The sequence below is a fragment of the Nicotiana tabacum genome, chromosome 13 (assembly GCF_000715075.1).
Source record: "Nicotiana tabacum cultivar K326 chromosome 13, ASM71507v2, whole genome shotgun sequence".
In the NCBI taxonomy this organism is placed as follows: domain Eukaryota; kingdom Viridiplantae; phylum Streptophyta; class Magnoliopsida; order Solanales; family Solanaceae; genus Nicotiana; species Nicotiana tabacum.
This window is the reverse complement of record NC_134092.1, coordinates 124,840,300-124,854,553: the sequence shown is the minus strand read 5'-3', so window position 1 is coordinate 124,854,553 and position 14,254 is coordinate 124,840,300. Positions and strand designations below refer to the sequence as shown.

The 14,254-nt window shown below is 35.7% G+C and overlaps 3 protein-coding genes across 4 annotated transcripts; 1 reads left to right on the top strand and 2 right to left on the bottom strand.

Moving 5' to 3' along the window:
* The first annotated feature begins 23 nt into the window (after nt 1-23).
* On the top strand, nt 24-890 carry LOC107830826 (uncharacterized). Its single transcript, XM_016658483.2, has one exon. The coding sequence runs from the start codon at nt 109-111 to the stop codon at nt 676-678; it is 570 nt and encodes a 189-aa protein (XP_016513969.1). The 5' UTR covers nt 24-108; the 3' UTR covers nt 679-890.
* Nucleotides 891-1,795: 905 nt separating this feature from the next.
* Nucleotides 1,796-5,354, bottom strand: LOC107830822 (stearoyl-[acyl-carrier-protein] 9-desaturase, chloroplastic). 2 transcript variants are annotated; one of them, XM_016658480.2, is made up of 4 exons: nt 5,129-5,333; nt 4,823-4,868; nt 3,154-3,658; nt 1,796-2,555 (listed from the first exon to the last, which is right to left on the bottom strand). In XM_016658480.2, exons 1-4 carry the CDS (start codon nt 5,196-5,198, stop codon nt 1,995-1,997), a joined length of 1,182 nt encoding a protein of 393 aa, XP_016513966.1. In that variant the 5' UTR covers nt 5,199-5,333; the 3' UTR covers nt 1,796-1,994. The 2 variants fall into 2 exon arrangements, with proteins under 2 accessions (XP_016513966.1, XP_016513965.1); XM_016658479.2 differs by lacking the exon at nt 4,823-4,868 and having other exon boundaries at nt 5,129-5,354.
* A 789-nt stretch (nt 5,355-6,143) lies between these two features.
* LOC107768080 (chromatin assembly factor 1 subunit FAS1) lies at nt 6,144-13,310 on the bottom strand. Its single transcript, XM_075228473.1, has 12 exons — nt 12,696-13,310; nt 11,738-11,837; nt 10,793-10,940; nt 10,582-10,705; nt 10,004-10,368; nt 9,591-9,911; nt 8,791-8,872; nt 8,579-8,716; nt 7,893-8,306; nt 7,642-7,779; nt 6,941-6,986; nt 6,144-6,744 (listed from the first exon to the last, which is right to left on the bottom strand). The coding sequence occupies exons 1-12, from the start codon at nt 13,161-13,163 to the stop codon at nt 6,584-6,586; spliced, it is 2,505 nt and encodes an 834-aa protein (XP_075084574.1). The 5' UTR covers nt 13,164-13,310; the 3' UTR covers nt 6,144-6,583.
* Nucleotides 13,311-14,254: the final 944 nt, after the last annotated feature.

Here is a 14,254-nt window from a genome sequence, read left to right as displayed (position 1 = left end):
ACCTTATATAATATGCCAAAACTTCTTCAATCTCAGTAGTCAGTTCACTTACAATTTTCATCAACCAAACCCCAAAAGAAACTCTACTAAAATCTCATCAAAACAAAAATGGGCTTCACTAGTTATGCAGAAATTTCTGAATCACTTCATCGTACTCGCAAATTCTTCCTTATATGCAACTACATTCTTCTTGGTGCAGCTTCCAGTTGCATTTTCTTGACCCTTTCTCTTCGCCTTATCCCTTCTCTCTGCGGCTTTTTCCTCATTCTTCTCCACATTTTCACAATTGGGGGCGCAGTCTTTGGCTGCGCAGCTGTTTCCACTTCCTCAGGAACTGGAAAATGGTATGGACCCCACATGGTTTCAACTGTTTTAACTGCCATTTTACAGGGTTCTGTTTTTGTGCTGATTTTTACAAGAACGGGTGATTTTCTTGGAAAGTTGAAGTCTTATGTTAGGGAAGAAGATGGTGAGATGATTTTGAGATTGGGTGGTGGATTGTGTGCTTTGATATTTTGCCTTGAGTGGGTTGTGCTTACACTTGCATTTTTCTTGAAATATTATTCTTATGTGGAAGGTGATGGTAATGTTGTTGGTGGATCAATTTCTATGAAAAGAAGTGCTAAAGTTCAAGATGAGGAAGATATCAAGAATTGGCCATGGCCTTTTCAAGTCTAAGTAGTAATATAAATTGGTCTTTTCTTGGATATGTTTTTGGGGGGTGTGGGATAAAGCTATATATATCATAGCTTCAATGACCTGTTCATTCATTTGTTATTTTCTTATTTTCTTTTGTTTGTGTGAGTTGTGTTCTTTGATGGTTCATTATATACATATATATGTTCTTTTGTAAATGAGGAAATTGGAAATGCAATGTTTTTTTGCTATTATCTTCTATGCTATTTTACTTTATGGTTTGATTTGATAGTCAATATTTTCACAGGTGAAAAGATAAATATCACAACCCAAAAAAAATGTTGTAGTAGTCTTGAATTGTTATTTGTAATTTAGTAGTTCCAACCAGCAACAAAAGTTTTGGCTTGTGTGAAAAAGAAAATCTCCAGAAATCTGTCTATTTTTCAAAATAAGAAATGACCCTCACTCAATTTTCTAAAAGTTTTGTCAAATTAGTTTGGACTTCCTATAATTAGACTTAGGATACTAGGATGGTAAGTAGGATTTTCCGAGCAAGCTGTGGAAAAAAAACGCTTCTTTTGGTTAGGGGCTGAGAAGCTCTTGCTTGCTGCTTGGCTCTATAACCTGTGTTGTAAGCTTTCGGCAAACTCCATACTCCATATTACCTGTGTTGTGCCAATAAATATGCTTCAAAATTAGCCACTGCCTAGTACAAATATAGCAAGAAAAGGACTCATCTTAGGTGAGTTACTGTGAGCCCATGGATCTAAGAGGATGTGTGAGTTAGGCTCACACTACGAGTACATGATATATGAGTTAGACACACGTCACATATATGATCTCTACCGCAAGCTTGATATATTCAAGTAGAGAAGGATAGATCTAGCTGATGTGTGTGTTAGATACACGTCACATAAATGAACTCTACCGCAAGCTTGATATTCAAGTAACAATAGATCTAGCACGTATATGACCTTTGCCGCAGCTTGATATTTAAGTGAAAAAGGATAGAAAGGCGACGCATTATCCACCGAGTTTCGTGCTCCGAGCAAAATCTATCATCAAATATTCTTATATATGCCCACCTATTATTTGATCCACCGATCTAGCAAGTCTTAACCAATACATAAGGGAAAAGTGAAAAGAGAAGTAAAAGGAGTACTACAAAAGGCTCGTCTTTAATGGTGATAACTATGTTTTTCCCCTATGGCCTAAAATACAAAAAGCTAAACCAAGACTCTACTGAAGGCTCTTTAACTCCATTGCATCTTCTAACCAAAGGGATGACAGATTATAGACTTCATAACATACCCTCAAATTACTTAACATTTCTATGTTACCTTTCCAACACAATGCATTCATATCTTAATCTCTTTGTCAAAAATCCAGCTAAAAGGAACAGGGCTCCGCTGCTTCGCCCTTGCTTGTGCTCTCTCCTCCAACTTTCTAATTCGCGGGGCCAATCCACATACATAATCTTGTGCTTTGCGTCCTTCACCAGAAAGACCGGTCAACTTTTCCACTTCCCATCTCGCCACCAGAAATTCCAGAATATCAGCATAGTCCTTGGCTGTGTATACACCAATCCGTTGAGCTACAGCAGAGAAGTGTTCGAAGAGGTTGTCGTCCTTTCCATCATACATCAGATGAGCTGGCATTGAGATTTTCTTCTTCATCATGTCGCCAATAGCCAATATGGCGCCATCTGGATCAACCTCAAGTAGCTTCTCGACGATTTTGGTATATGCAGTTTCATGACGCTTCTCGTCTGCAGCAATTGTACCACATATTTGTGCTAGTTTCATATCCCCGTGCTCCTTGGCGAGCCGAGCTGTGTTTCCGTGTGAAACAAAGGTAGCCCTTTCTTGAAAAGAAGTGTAGATAAAACCTAGATAGGGGTTGTTTTCCGTGCGAGGATCCTGGAAATATAAAAGTGTGGTAAAGTACATGAAGTACAAACCAAATTGAACAGCAATAACCCAGTGTAACCCCACAAGTGGAGTCTAGGGAGGTTAGTGTGTTCGCAGCCTTACCCCTACCTCCGAAGGTAGAGAGGTTGTTTCTTATAGACCCCCGGCTCATGCAAAGCACAAAAATGATTATATCAAGTTCAATCTCAACCAGATGCGGACTTATACTATATAGAGAGGGCCACTGACACCTGTAAAGTTCGACAAAATTCTATGGATACATGTATATGTTTTTAGAAAATAGTGATATATTAGGAGTGACACTCTATATATAAAGCAGATTTTGGTTGAATCCATAAGTGCACCCCGACCTTCAAATCCTAGGTCCGCCTCTGAATTCAACAATTTTATTTATACATAGTGAAAAGTTAGAAACATGTAGCTAATGTACCTCAGCAAACCTGTTTTTTTAATCATGTTTATGATTAAACACCATATGAAAACTTTGGTATTTATTCCTGTAAACTTTTACTAACATATTTTCATCCTCATTTTGAAACTTAAATTGTTGTTTATATGATAGCATAAGATCAGGTAACAATCTTACCATTCCTGAACCAATCAGGTACTGAACTGTCCTTTCAATTTGCTTCATATCAACTCTTCCAGAAAGATAAAGATATTTGTTCAGAAGATCACCGTGTCTATTTTCCTCGGCTGTCCACGCCCGAGTCCAAATAGCCCACGAAGTTAGGCTCGCGCCAGTTTCATCACGAACGCCATCCAACGTGTTTATCATGGTCTGATAAGTCGGAAGTGCTTCCTCTGTGATCATATCCCCGACTAATACAACAAAATAGTCATCGGGAATTTCCTTACACCTTTCCCTTAACTCCTTGACCTGCTCGTCGAATCCCTCAGAGGCGGGATCAGGAAGAAAATCACTAGGCTGCCAACATTTCTCTACTGGCTTTAGGTGCACCAAGATATTCTGTTCAGCCCAATCGCGCAGAGAGTCAAAGATTTCGCGCTTTTCTGGTGGCATGGAATGAGTTACTTGAACATGCACCTCTCGTGGAGGAGTAAACGGCTTCTTCACATTTCGAACTTCCCTACAATTAGTAGAAGCAGACTTAGGATTTAAAACAAATCAACTTGAAGACCTCATAAGCTAAAAGGATAATCTCACAGAGATAGTGGCATACTACTAAAGCAATATTCAAGTTAGCTTTTAACAACTGAAATAATACATGAGATATAAGTGCCAGTCAATTCCATAACAGCTAAAAAAGTTGAGGTGTAGCAAACAGCCATTTATAGAAGAAGCCACCTACTTGCAAACAAGAAAAGAATAACCCACATAGCTATAATTGGAAACATTGACTACAACAACAATGTTAAAAACCCAGTGCAATCCCACAACGTGGGTTCTAGGGACGGTGGAGTGCATGCAGACCTTACCCTTACCTTAAGAAGGTAAAGAGGTTGTTTCCAATAGACTCTCGGCTCAAGAAAAAAAGCAAAAAAAGAAGCAGAAACAACAAGTAGTAACCAAGGGCGGAGCTAGCTCTTTTTGTATGGGTTCGACTGAACCCAGTAGCTTTGGTTCAAACTCTGTATTTGTCTTACGAAATCCATTGAATACGTACAAATTATTAATTTAGAACCCAGTAACTTAAAAGAACTAGAATCTCGAACCCATAAATTTCAAATCCTAGCTCCGCCTCTGATAGTAACCATAGCAAGCAAAGGTGATATATTAATCGAAGAGAAAAAAACGACACTAATACTAATGAAACCGGCATGAAAATAAGCACCCCTAACAAAAGATAAAAAAAGTACCAAAAATGATTTTCCTTAGGACCTTCTGAATATATATCTGCATGTATTAACGCAGTCAAAATCAACAAAATCTAAAGTATGACGAAACTTAAGGAACCAAAAAAATTACAAAAAAGAATCATTGGAGTCATTTAAAGCAAACATAGAATATAGAAACAATCACACACCCCATATATAAAAAAAATCGAAACCACATTAGATTTCATTGTTATCACAACATGCATTGCCTATTAAAATAAATATTAAAGGCAACAAAATGAAATCTTTGATTTGATAAATAAATTTTTAGAAATCAAGGAGGCCATCAATGCCATGCAATAAACTAAGCAATTACGCATAAAAGAAAAAGAGGACACGATTTCACAATGCTAAAAATGTGAATTTTTAATTTAACTTGTTCTTAAAAAGAGCTTCCTTAACATCAATCACCATACCCGATGAAATAACTAGGTGCATGCGAGCTGGTCCGGACACCACCGTCTAAAAAAAAACCAAAATTACAATCATAAAAATACACCAAAAACATGCAATCGTTTTCATTTTCAAATAATTGATAACCAAAATATTCCCATGATAAAGAACATTTTAATTTCCTTCATATGAAAAATTACACCCAATGTAGCTAAAAATCAAGTCATAAACACTAATTCTTGAAACAAAAAAAACTGACCCCACTTCCCAAAAACCATATTAATAGACACCCTTTTGCTTAAACATAAAAATAAAATAAAAATACTCACACTGAAGGTTGATGATGATGAAGTGTTGAAGCCATAAAAACTCTATGATGAGATCTGAATGAAGAAGCATTAAAAAAAGGTTGCATTTTGTGGGATTGAAAAGCTGCGGGATTGAGATTCAGTGCCATTTCAACAAAATTCACCTCGTTTATTTCGCCTGCTTTTTTACGTCTGTGATACAGTTCTATACACTTTGTATGTAGGAGAGAGAAGTGAAAGGTGAAAGGTGGAGAGAGATGTAGGAGAAAGAAGTGAAAGGTGGAGAGAGACAAACGGATCATATCATATATATAAGGCTTTGTAAGTTAAGAAAATGCCAAGTGGAAATGATGAAATTTTAATTTAATGTTTTTTTTCTTTTTCTACAAACTGGGAGTCTTTAATAACTATGGGCGTATGAGTTTTAACTAATAACCATGGGCGTGTTAGATTCTGTAATAACCATGGGCGTATTAGATTCTATATTACATCAGATTTTAGGTGGTGTTGGTTGAGAGATTTTCTTTCATTTGTAGTTATAGATTTGTGCAATAATTATTACGCCTCAATCTCAAGTTGGTGGGATCACTTATTGTAATTTTATAGTAGTAGCTAAAATACATCCGCCCATAGGTTTGTGAATTAACCATTACGCCTCTTTTTCCCCAAACGTTTTGCCAATCCAGAGAAGTAGATGGAAGCAGTCGTCTAGATTAGCAAAATTTTAAATTGTCCAACAAATTTGTATGAATAATTCATATAATTAACCCTAACGCCTAATTTTCTCTGGAACCGGAACTAAAATTGTTATTGTTCTATAATTTAGTTTCAAAAACCAATTGAATTGACCCTTGACAAATGAAAATGACAAATTGACAAACTACAAGGGTATAAGTAACAAAAGGGACTTTAGTTATGGTGTTAACACAACTGAAGCACGTAGGAGCATATCACTTCTCAACCCAAACACAAAATTAGTACGAGCAGAAAGTATGAAATTGCTAAAATAACGCATCAAAACTTAAACACAGACCTGTTTATATTAATTCAGATTCTTAAAATCTACAACTTCAATTGATAAATTCACAATCAAAACAGATGCACAAGGACGTCATAAATGTGTAATACAAGAATACTAGATGTTATATACATACCATAAATTCACTGGAGAAAACACAAAAAACATGCAGATGCAAATGCACAGAGACGTGGTCATCTTACACTCTTAAGGCAATTTGATTTAATTTGTTTTTTCTGATTTGGCTTAAAGTTTGAAAATTTGGCACCATCTCTAAGTGAGTAGCACAAGGGACCAGAAGTTATTAAAGGGAATACTGGCAACTAATTCATGCACAGCTCTTACAAGATCAGATTCTAAAATTAACAAAACCTTTTAGCTGGCATCTATTATATTTGAAGAGGGCATCGAAAATTAAGATAGACCGGAAGCGCCCAAAAGGACTTAACAGAGTATTTTCATTCATGTTTGTATGTGCAGTCTTGCTGTGGCTGGATAGAAACTGAAGTTTTCTGGCATGCTTGCGGGGAAGCTGCGTGCAGATTGATGGCCTTTCCAGAAGGTGGCAAACATCTCTTGGAAAAGAATGTAGCAATGCTCTTTGTCCTGATGCTCTTTTCTGTCAATCATCAAAACTAACAACTTTACAACAAGAAAAGGCTAAACAGAGATGCTATCTTACACTCTTTTACCAGTGAATGTAGAAACTAGAAGCAGGGTTTTTATGCTTTCAATTTTAGGCCTAAAACTTTAAATGTTTAGTCCAAAAGGAAAAGAGAAAAGGATTAGTGCAATAGCACATGAAAGGCTCATACCTGGTGATATTGATAGCCCAAGATTCACAAGAACATCCTTCTTAACCTGCAAAAGCAGGAGGAATGCAGCATTAGTCAACTGCCTTATTCTTCAGCAAACTAGGAAGAAAATTGACAAAGAGCAAACCAGATTTCATATTGCAAGGATCAAAATCTTAATGGATTGGGCAATAACCCACGACCAACAAGAAAAATAGATGTTAAGAGAAAGTAACATGAATCTGTTGCATAGGCAATTCAGACTAGTAAATCAGATAAGACTATTAAGTTGGTATTAGCAAATTATTCCACTGCTTTAAAAAAGCAATCTGACTAATGTTGAAGAGGCACAACACAAATAAAACTAGAATAGCATGAAATTTACAATTTTAATTTGGCTATGCGACAAGAATGTTGTATTAGCTTTAACATAAACTTTCATGGATCATACTGCTTCTCCAGTCTATCTTCAACAGCAAGAAATACTATCATCTGGTACATGATATTGGATTTGATTCTTTATGAATTATCCTACAAATTGGACATCTTTTGCAAATCTTACCCCCTTCAGATTGCAGAGGTCTTTTTTATGTAAAAGAAACTTTATTCTCAAAACTTATTGACAGTAATCCAACTTTATTCTCAAAACTTATTGACAGTAACCCAATTTTATTCTCAAAACTTATTGACAGAGAAAAGAGATTTTATATATCGGAAATCACCTGCCATCTACCATCAATGAACTCTGATATCTCCCGCACCTTGTTTTTCAGTTGGGACTTCCCAATACTTGGGAACTTAAGTTGTAGAGACTCCGCCACCTTGTTTATACCATGTGAGCATGATTGAATAACAGATACCTGGAAAAGAAAAGTTAAAAACTTCTGTAAGCAAGAAATCTGCTTTAGGTTGGCGACAGAAACCAATTCCCAAAACGAAAGGAGAATATTGATAAAAGCGAGTTCAAACTTACAACTTGATGTAAATCTGAGTCTGCTAGAACAGCTGAAGATGCTATTTGTGAGGTACTTGCCTTGCTACCTGACGGGGAAGCCTCAAGACCCGCCTCAACAACATCGTTACAAGTGGATATTGGTATAGATGAATGACCAGGAAAGGAACAGATGGCCAATGCCCCCAGACACATTTGTTCAACTTTCTCATTACCAGTCAGTTCTTCAGCCAATAACAATGGAGCTTTCTCATGCATAAGATTCAATATAATCAATGGCTTGTTTTTCCTTAGAGCCTGTTCAGTCAAATTGTGAAGATATTTCTGCTGCCGAAGCAGCATAACAAACTCTTCACCTTGCACTTCCTGTGCAGAACTAGACAGAATGTTAGGCCCTTCTTCATCATGAGATTCCACTTTGTCAACTTGTACACCCTGCATAACAAAAGGTGAACAAGTTCTGAAGGACTCTCATAAAAGAAATATTAGGTTTTCATGAGATTCATCACATCATCACCAGGGCTAAGATTTTTAAATCTCAGCTATTGCATGCTCTACAACACAATCTCCGCAAGTCATGTAAAGCACAAACTCGTTAAGCAAGGAAATAAAATGGTATGTGTTGCACAATGTATTAACATAATGTTTGGGCACTTCGTATGCAGTATTTTCCATACGAAAAAAGTGGGTATTGAAAACTGCCATACCTCTTCATCTGAGAGATAACCATCTGGCACGAAAAACCCATCTTCACTTCCATCTTCCTCTTCACCTCTTGAACATTCTTCCTCCAAACATTCATTATCATCTTTATCACAATCTGACAGACTTTCACCAGGTTCCTCCTATTTAATCAATTGTCAGTCATCACACCATATTTTACAGACATTAAACTTAGCAAAAATTATCAGAGAAATACCTCTTCCCATTCCTCATCACTATCAACCTCATAATCTAAGTCTGGATCCATTGCAAAGGGATGACGTGCTCCAACAACTTGGCTGATGAGGAAAGTCATAATATCACTAAAGAGGAAAGGAGAAAAAGGAAAAGCCAACACACCCGCTGCCACCCATACAATCACAGTAACTCTCAGACTATAGATGACAGAACAGTACACACATCACAACTTACTATGGAGCTTTAATTTATTTAGATTGCATCAAAATAGCTGAAGCCAATGTCATCTCCCAAAAGAAAATACTCATTTTAATACTACATAAGAAACTTTCATATAAGGAAAGTTGTGATACCACTATTGAGTATCACTAAATCAGAACTAGAAAGTTCATCCAGAAATGTTCCATTACAATTGCCAGAAAATAATTAGCAATGAGAGCAAGTTCAAAAAGACAAACTTATAATAGTAGTATCAACATTCAATAGAAGCCCCTATAACACTCTAATTTCTGCCGGAAATACAAACAGGCAATGGTTGCAGCCTGCAGGTTAACTTCTCTTGCACCAAAACCTTTATCTGCTTTTAAGGAAGTCAAAACAATCAACTAAGTCATAGTCCAAGGTACTGTAAATGATAATAGTTCAGAAAACGCCACAACACATTATAAACAAGACAAATAATTGAGTTTTAAACAGAAACTTGTTTCTGAAGTTAAAAAAAAGGTACTTAACCTCCATTAACAAGACTGATAATGAGGTTTTCTCGTGGTCTATAATAAAATTTAGAGCATATAACACATGAATCACAACATAGCTCACCTTTTCTTCGGCCAAACACCGTAAAATGCAGGCCTATGACACTTATCAAACTGCAATAATTGTTTCCTCGATAAGCCCTTCTGGCGACAAGGAACAGTATTGTTCTCACCAGCACTATATGATGTGTTATTACTGGTAGAGTCAACCCATCCCTCAGCTAGTTTCTCTGTATTATCTTCATCATCACAAGTCAGTTCTCTACTGGCTGTTAGCTTAAGTTCCTTGACTACATCACTCTTGGGCTTTCGACGGATTCCCCAATGAACTCTTCTTTTTGAATGAATCAAACGACCTAAGCAATTCCATGCAGTTAAGTGTGACCTGTAAAGTAAATCCAAGCAACAATTTATATATACCAAAAAACAAGACAGCACGGCATTAAAATGAAAGGACAAAAAGGAAAAAGAACTAACTTCCACAAATCATCAGCATTAAAGTCATTAATTTGTGAAATGACGGAGTCCATTGAGAGGGTAACAGATTCTGGCATCTTTTCATACTTGCAAGGGGCAACATCTGAAGCTGGCTCATCTAAGGACTGGCCATTCTGGGAAGAAGAATTAATTTTGCTTCTTTTAAGAAAGCGATCCATCATTGAAGCTTGCTTTTGTAAAGTAAGTTGCTTTTTAACTTCAGCTTCTTCCTTTTCCTTGCGACGTCGATCTTTCTCAGCTTCTTCTTGTTCTTTCATCATCTGCTTTTTCAGTTTAGATTCTTCTTTCTCAAACTTCTTTTCCTCTTTCTCTGCTTCACTTTGTAGTCGTTTTAGCTCTTTTTCCTGCATAGATAGATTTAATCATAAAAAGGATCAATCGGGAAGTTATTCTAAAGGCATACCAAATATAGCAAACATAGCTCGCAAGGCTTGGTATGCTGGTTTTATTAAACAGCCCTAATAATTTTGTGCAGTGTATCAAACCACTAAGAGCACTCTTTTAAAAATATGCCTGCAGCAATGAGTATAATCAGCAGGTTGAAGAGAATGACTCACACTCTTCAATTTTTCCTTCTGAGCTTCACGCTCCATCCTTTTCTTCTCTTTTTCAGCTTCTCGTTTGTTTCTCTCTAACTGCTTGATCAAAAGCTTCTCCTCACGTTTCACCGACTTCTCAGCCCTTTATCAATCATGAGAATTGAGTAAACAATTGGAAAGAGGAGAGATATAGACAAATTATACTAGAGAAGAAATAGATATCACATACGTTTCAGCACCATTTTTCTGTTCCATGGTTGCAACTAACAAGCGGATATCTGCCTCATTTAATACTTTGCCAAGTTTCTCAGAAGCCTTCATCTGTTCTTGGGTGCAGTTTTGATCAGCTTCCAACTTTTCTAGTGCAGTCAACAAAGCTGCCATAAATGACAAACACAAATACTTCAGCCTATCAAGATTCTCAGCTCATTTAGAGATGGCCGAACATATCATCCACTTGTTCATGCTTTTTCAAGAATTACAAAGCAAACCAACCAGCAAATGTTTCCATAGAGGAAGCAAAATGAACAGAAATCATTAGACGAAAAGATCTTAAAGGAATTGCCTTGAATGAATTAAAAGATTAATGATATGTGTTCTGATTCACATGATATCAATGGATAAGAATCATGGAGTCTCCCAATAGAAAACCAAATATCTGATCAGATTTCTAAATCATCCATATTCAGTATATGTATTTTGTGGCTACATGAATAGAAATAGCCAGCATCAGCGAAAACCTGGCAGAGTATATCCAGAATACAAGCAAATCAAAGCAGTACCACAAATTACCACATAAATGAATATTTTGAGACTGCAGGTAGCAGACTTAACCCAAAGAGAAGCATCAAATTAAAACCGAAACTCCCTCCTTCTCTTAGCTTTAGGGGCTGATAGAGCTATGAGGATAGTGTGGGTAAAAACGCAGTCATTTTTAGATATAGAGTTTTCTTGTAACAAGAAAACTCTAACACGAAACTCTTGAACTCACCAAGAAAATTTCAAGTTTTTCAGAGTGCTCAACTTCCATCACTGAAGAGTACCATCTTTTTAGATATTTTGAGATACAAAAGTTCTTTAAACCAGAATGCCTTATAAAAATACATCAAGCTCAATAGAATGCCTTCTTCACCATAGACAAATTGACATGTACAGTTATTAGTATTTAACTCACCTGAGACAGCAGTAATCCTCTCATGGATTTTTTTCCGACAAGTCCGGCGAATCTTCAAAGTAGCCCGGACTGATTTAGGCAACAATTTAAGATCTCTTGTCTATATAATAAAGGAAGAATTGAATTAGCATTAGCATGATATTTAGACTACCTTGTAGATTGAAATGGACGAAAGCAAATAAATTGTATCATGAGCACGTATAAAGGAGCAAATTATGGGCAGAGTTGTTGTATATGGGTTTCCACTTTCGGGAATCAAATGCATTCACTAAAGTGGCATGCAAAAGTCAATCGCCCAATTCAAAAGTTGAAGCATGTAAAATATTGAATAACTAGCATAACTATGCAAGATTACTAGAAATTTCCATATCAACATTAAATCTAATCGATGAATAGCTCATTAAAGCTGAGTAGATATGCTATTGGAAAAAGACACTCAATTTAACACATCAAGCACAACTCGGATGCAATCTAAACATTAGATACACCAATCAACATTAATAATCTGTGAATTAATAATGCAAATCAATCATTTGCACCATTTATTTAATAATACTAATAATTACGACAATGAAACGCTCACATGCCAAAAAAAATTATACAAGTAAACATTCTTAAAAGCAATAAACTAGGAAAACGAAGCTTCACTAGTAAAGACATAATTTAGGCCAACTAGTAATATTGGTAGAAGAATCTATTGCCAATTTCAATATGGATTTAATTTATACACACTGTCAGTCTCATGAATGTTTTGCACAATCAACCTAATTTAACATGTTATAACAAGTTACTTACCATTTATTAAAAATTACCAATCAAAACTATTTACAATAAGTGACTTGATTGTGTAAATACATTTTACACGGTCAGTGCACAAAAAAACTCCAAAAAAAGATAATCATAAAGACCTAAAATCAATTGTAGATAACACTAAAACAATAATTTTGAAAATTTTTACCTCCCAACACCAAAGTGCAGACTCAGATTCATCCTCCAAAACATCAGCATCTGCATTCGGCATTCCATAAAACATCCTCTGCCCAATCAAAATCACAGCACTTTTCACAGTAACCTTACTACTACCATTACCCTCAATATCCTTAATTTTCTCAAAAATCAAATCCACTAATTTCGATAGCGATAGTTTACTTTCCTCTAACATGCAAGCAATCATAGAGTTCAACGCTAATCCTTTCATAGCATTTTCAACTTCCACTACTTTCTTCTCCAACACTTCATTATAATACTTTAACAATCCGTTCATTTCCTCTTTTAACGCCTCGATTTTAGCGCCTTTCTCTTCAGGACTGTACATTACCAAACTAGACCTCTTTCTCTTCAGATTCTTCTTCACGAGTCCGTTGCTTTGATCTGAACCGTTCATTTTTACTTCATCCACACCGTCGATTATCATCGGCTCCGACATTGCTCCGATTCAACTGAAAAACGCGAAGATTCTAGAAGAAGATTCAATCGAAACCCTAACAATGAGAAATGAAAAGACGGTGAATAGTGGGGGGAAATGAAAAATGAGAAGAGTGCGCTTTGTGTTGGGGGATAGAGAAGAGTGCCGCGTGTTGTGTTTTTTGTTTTTGTAGAATTTAAAATTGTGTGAAAAATTGAGATGTATTTTATTTCCCGCCTATTGGTGGGAAAAAATTGCAGGGACTTTTGAGTTTTCGCGCCGATTGGGAAAATGGAATATTGTGCCGACATCCAAACAAATCGTTGGTGACCTGGCAACTTATAATACACCTAGTAGGCACTTTCACACATAATATAATTATAATTATTATTATTATTTTTATTTTAAAAATCTCTCCTCAGCTTTGGTCTCCTCAAATTAATTTTCCTTGTGGTTTATGCTTATTTTACTTATTTTTATTTTGATACAATAATTCTTTTCATATACTATTTATTATTAATATAAATAAATTGTGATTTGTTAAATTTGCCCTTTCTAATATATTTTTTTGCGTAATTAATTTTGAAATCATCTTTTTCGAAAGGGTAACTTTTTCAAATCACAATCTTTTTACATTAATAATAAATAGATTAAGAAAATTACTATATTAAAATAAAAACAAGAGAGGTGAGTGTATATTGAAAACCACGAGAAAAATTAGTGTTACAAAGCCGAATTTGAGGGGATGTCTTTGAGGTATCCCAGCATTATTAATTTTTAAAAAATGAACATCAAATCAAGAGATATATCAAGTTTTTCATCAATTTGATTTGATTTGATTTTTCTGTTTTCTTGAATGCCCCTACGTGTTTGGAACGGAAAGAAGCACCAATTCAAATAAACATTCAAACTTGAATACACCATCCATTGTGAATTCATCATTTTTATCAACGATTAAGTAGTTTTAATTAAATTATTATATTTTATATATTTTTTTTATAACACATCATCTCACTACCACCTTATAAGTAGTTTTATTATTTTTTTAGTTCTTCATCCGGTATTCGATATGACATAACAAAACCTGATAAATGGGGTTTGCGCAAGATCCA

What these genes read in the sequence shown, in the direction of transcription:
- LOC107830826 (XM_016658483.2), top strand. Translation starts at nt 109, where the DNA reads ATGGGCTTCACTAGTTATGCAGAAATTTCTGAATCACTTCATCGTACT.
- LOC107830822 (XM_016658479.2), bottom strand. Translation starts at nt 5,256, where the DNA reads ATGGCACTGAATCTCAATCCCGCAGCTTTTCAATCCCACAAAATGCAA. An exon ending in CATCATCATCAACCTTCAGT is followed by an intron (nt 3,659 to 5,128) that starts GTGAGTATTTTT and finishes TACTAATTGTAG; the next exon opens with GGAAGTTCGAAATGTGAAGA. An exon ending in ACCTGATTGGTTCAGGAATG is followed by an intron (nt 2,556 to 3,153) that starts GTAAGATTGTTA and finishes TTATATTTCCAG; the next exon opens with GATCCTCGCACGGAAAACAA.
- LOC107768080 (XM_075228473.1), bottom strand. Translation starts at nt 13,163, where the DNA reads ATGTCGGAGCCGATGATAATCGACGGTGTGGATGAAGTAAAAATGAAC. An exon ending in CTGCACTTTGGTGTTGGGAG is followed by an intron (nt 11,838 to 12,695) that starts GTAAAAATTTTC and finishes TTTATTATATAG; the next exon opens with ACAAGAGATCTTAAATTGTT. An exon ending in TCATTGATGGTAGATGGCAG is followed by an intron (nt 6,987 to 7,641) that starts GTGATTTCCGAT and finishes CTGCTTTTGCAG; the next exon opens with GTTAAGAAGGATGTTCTTGT.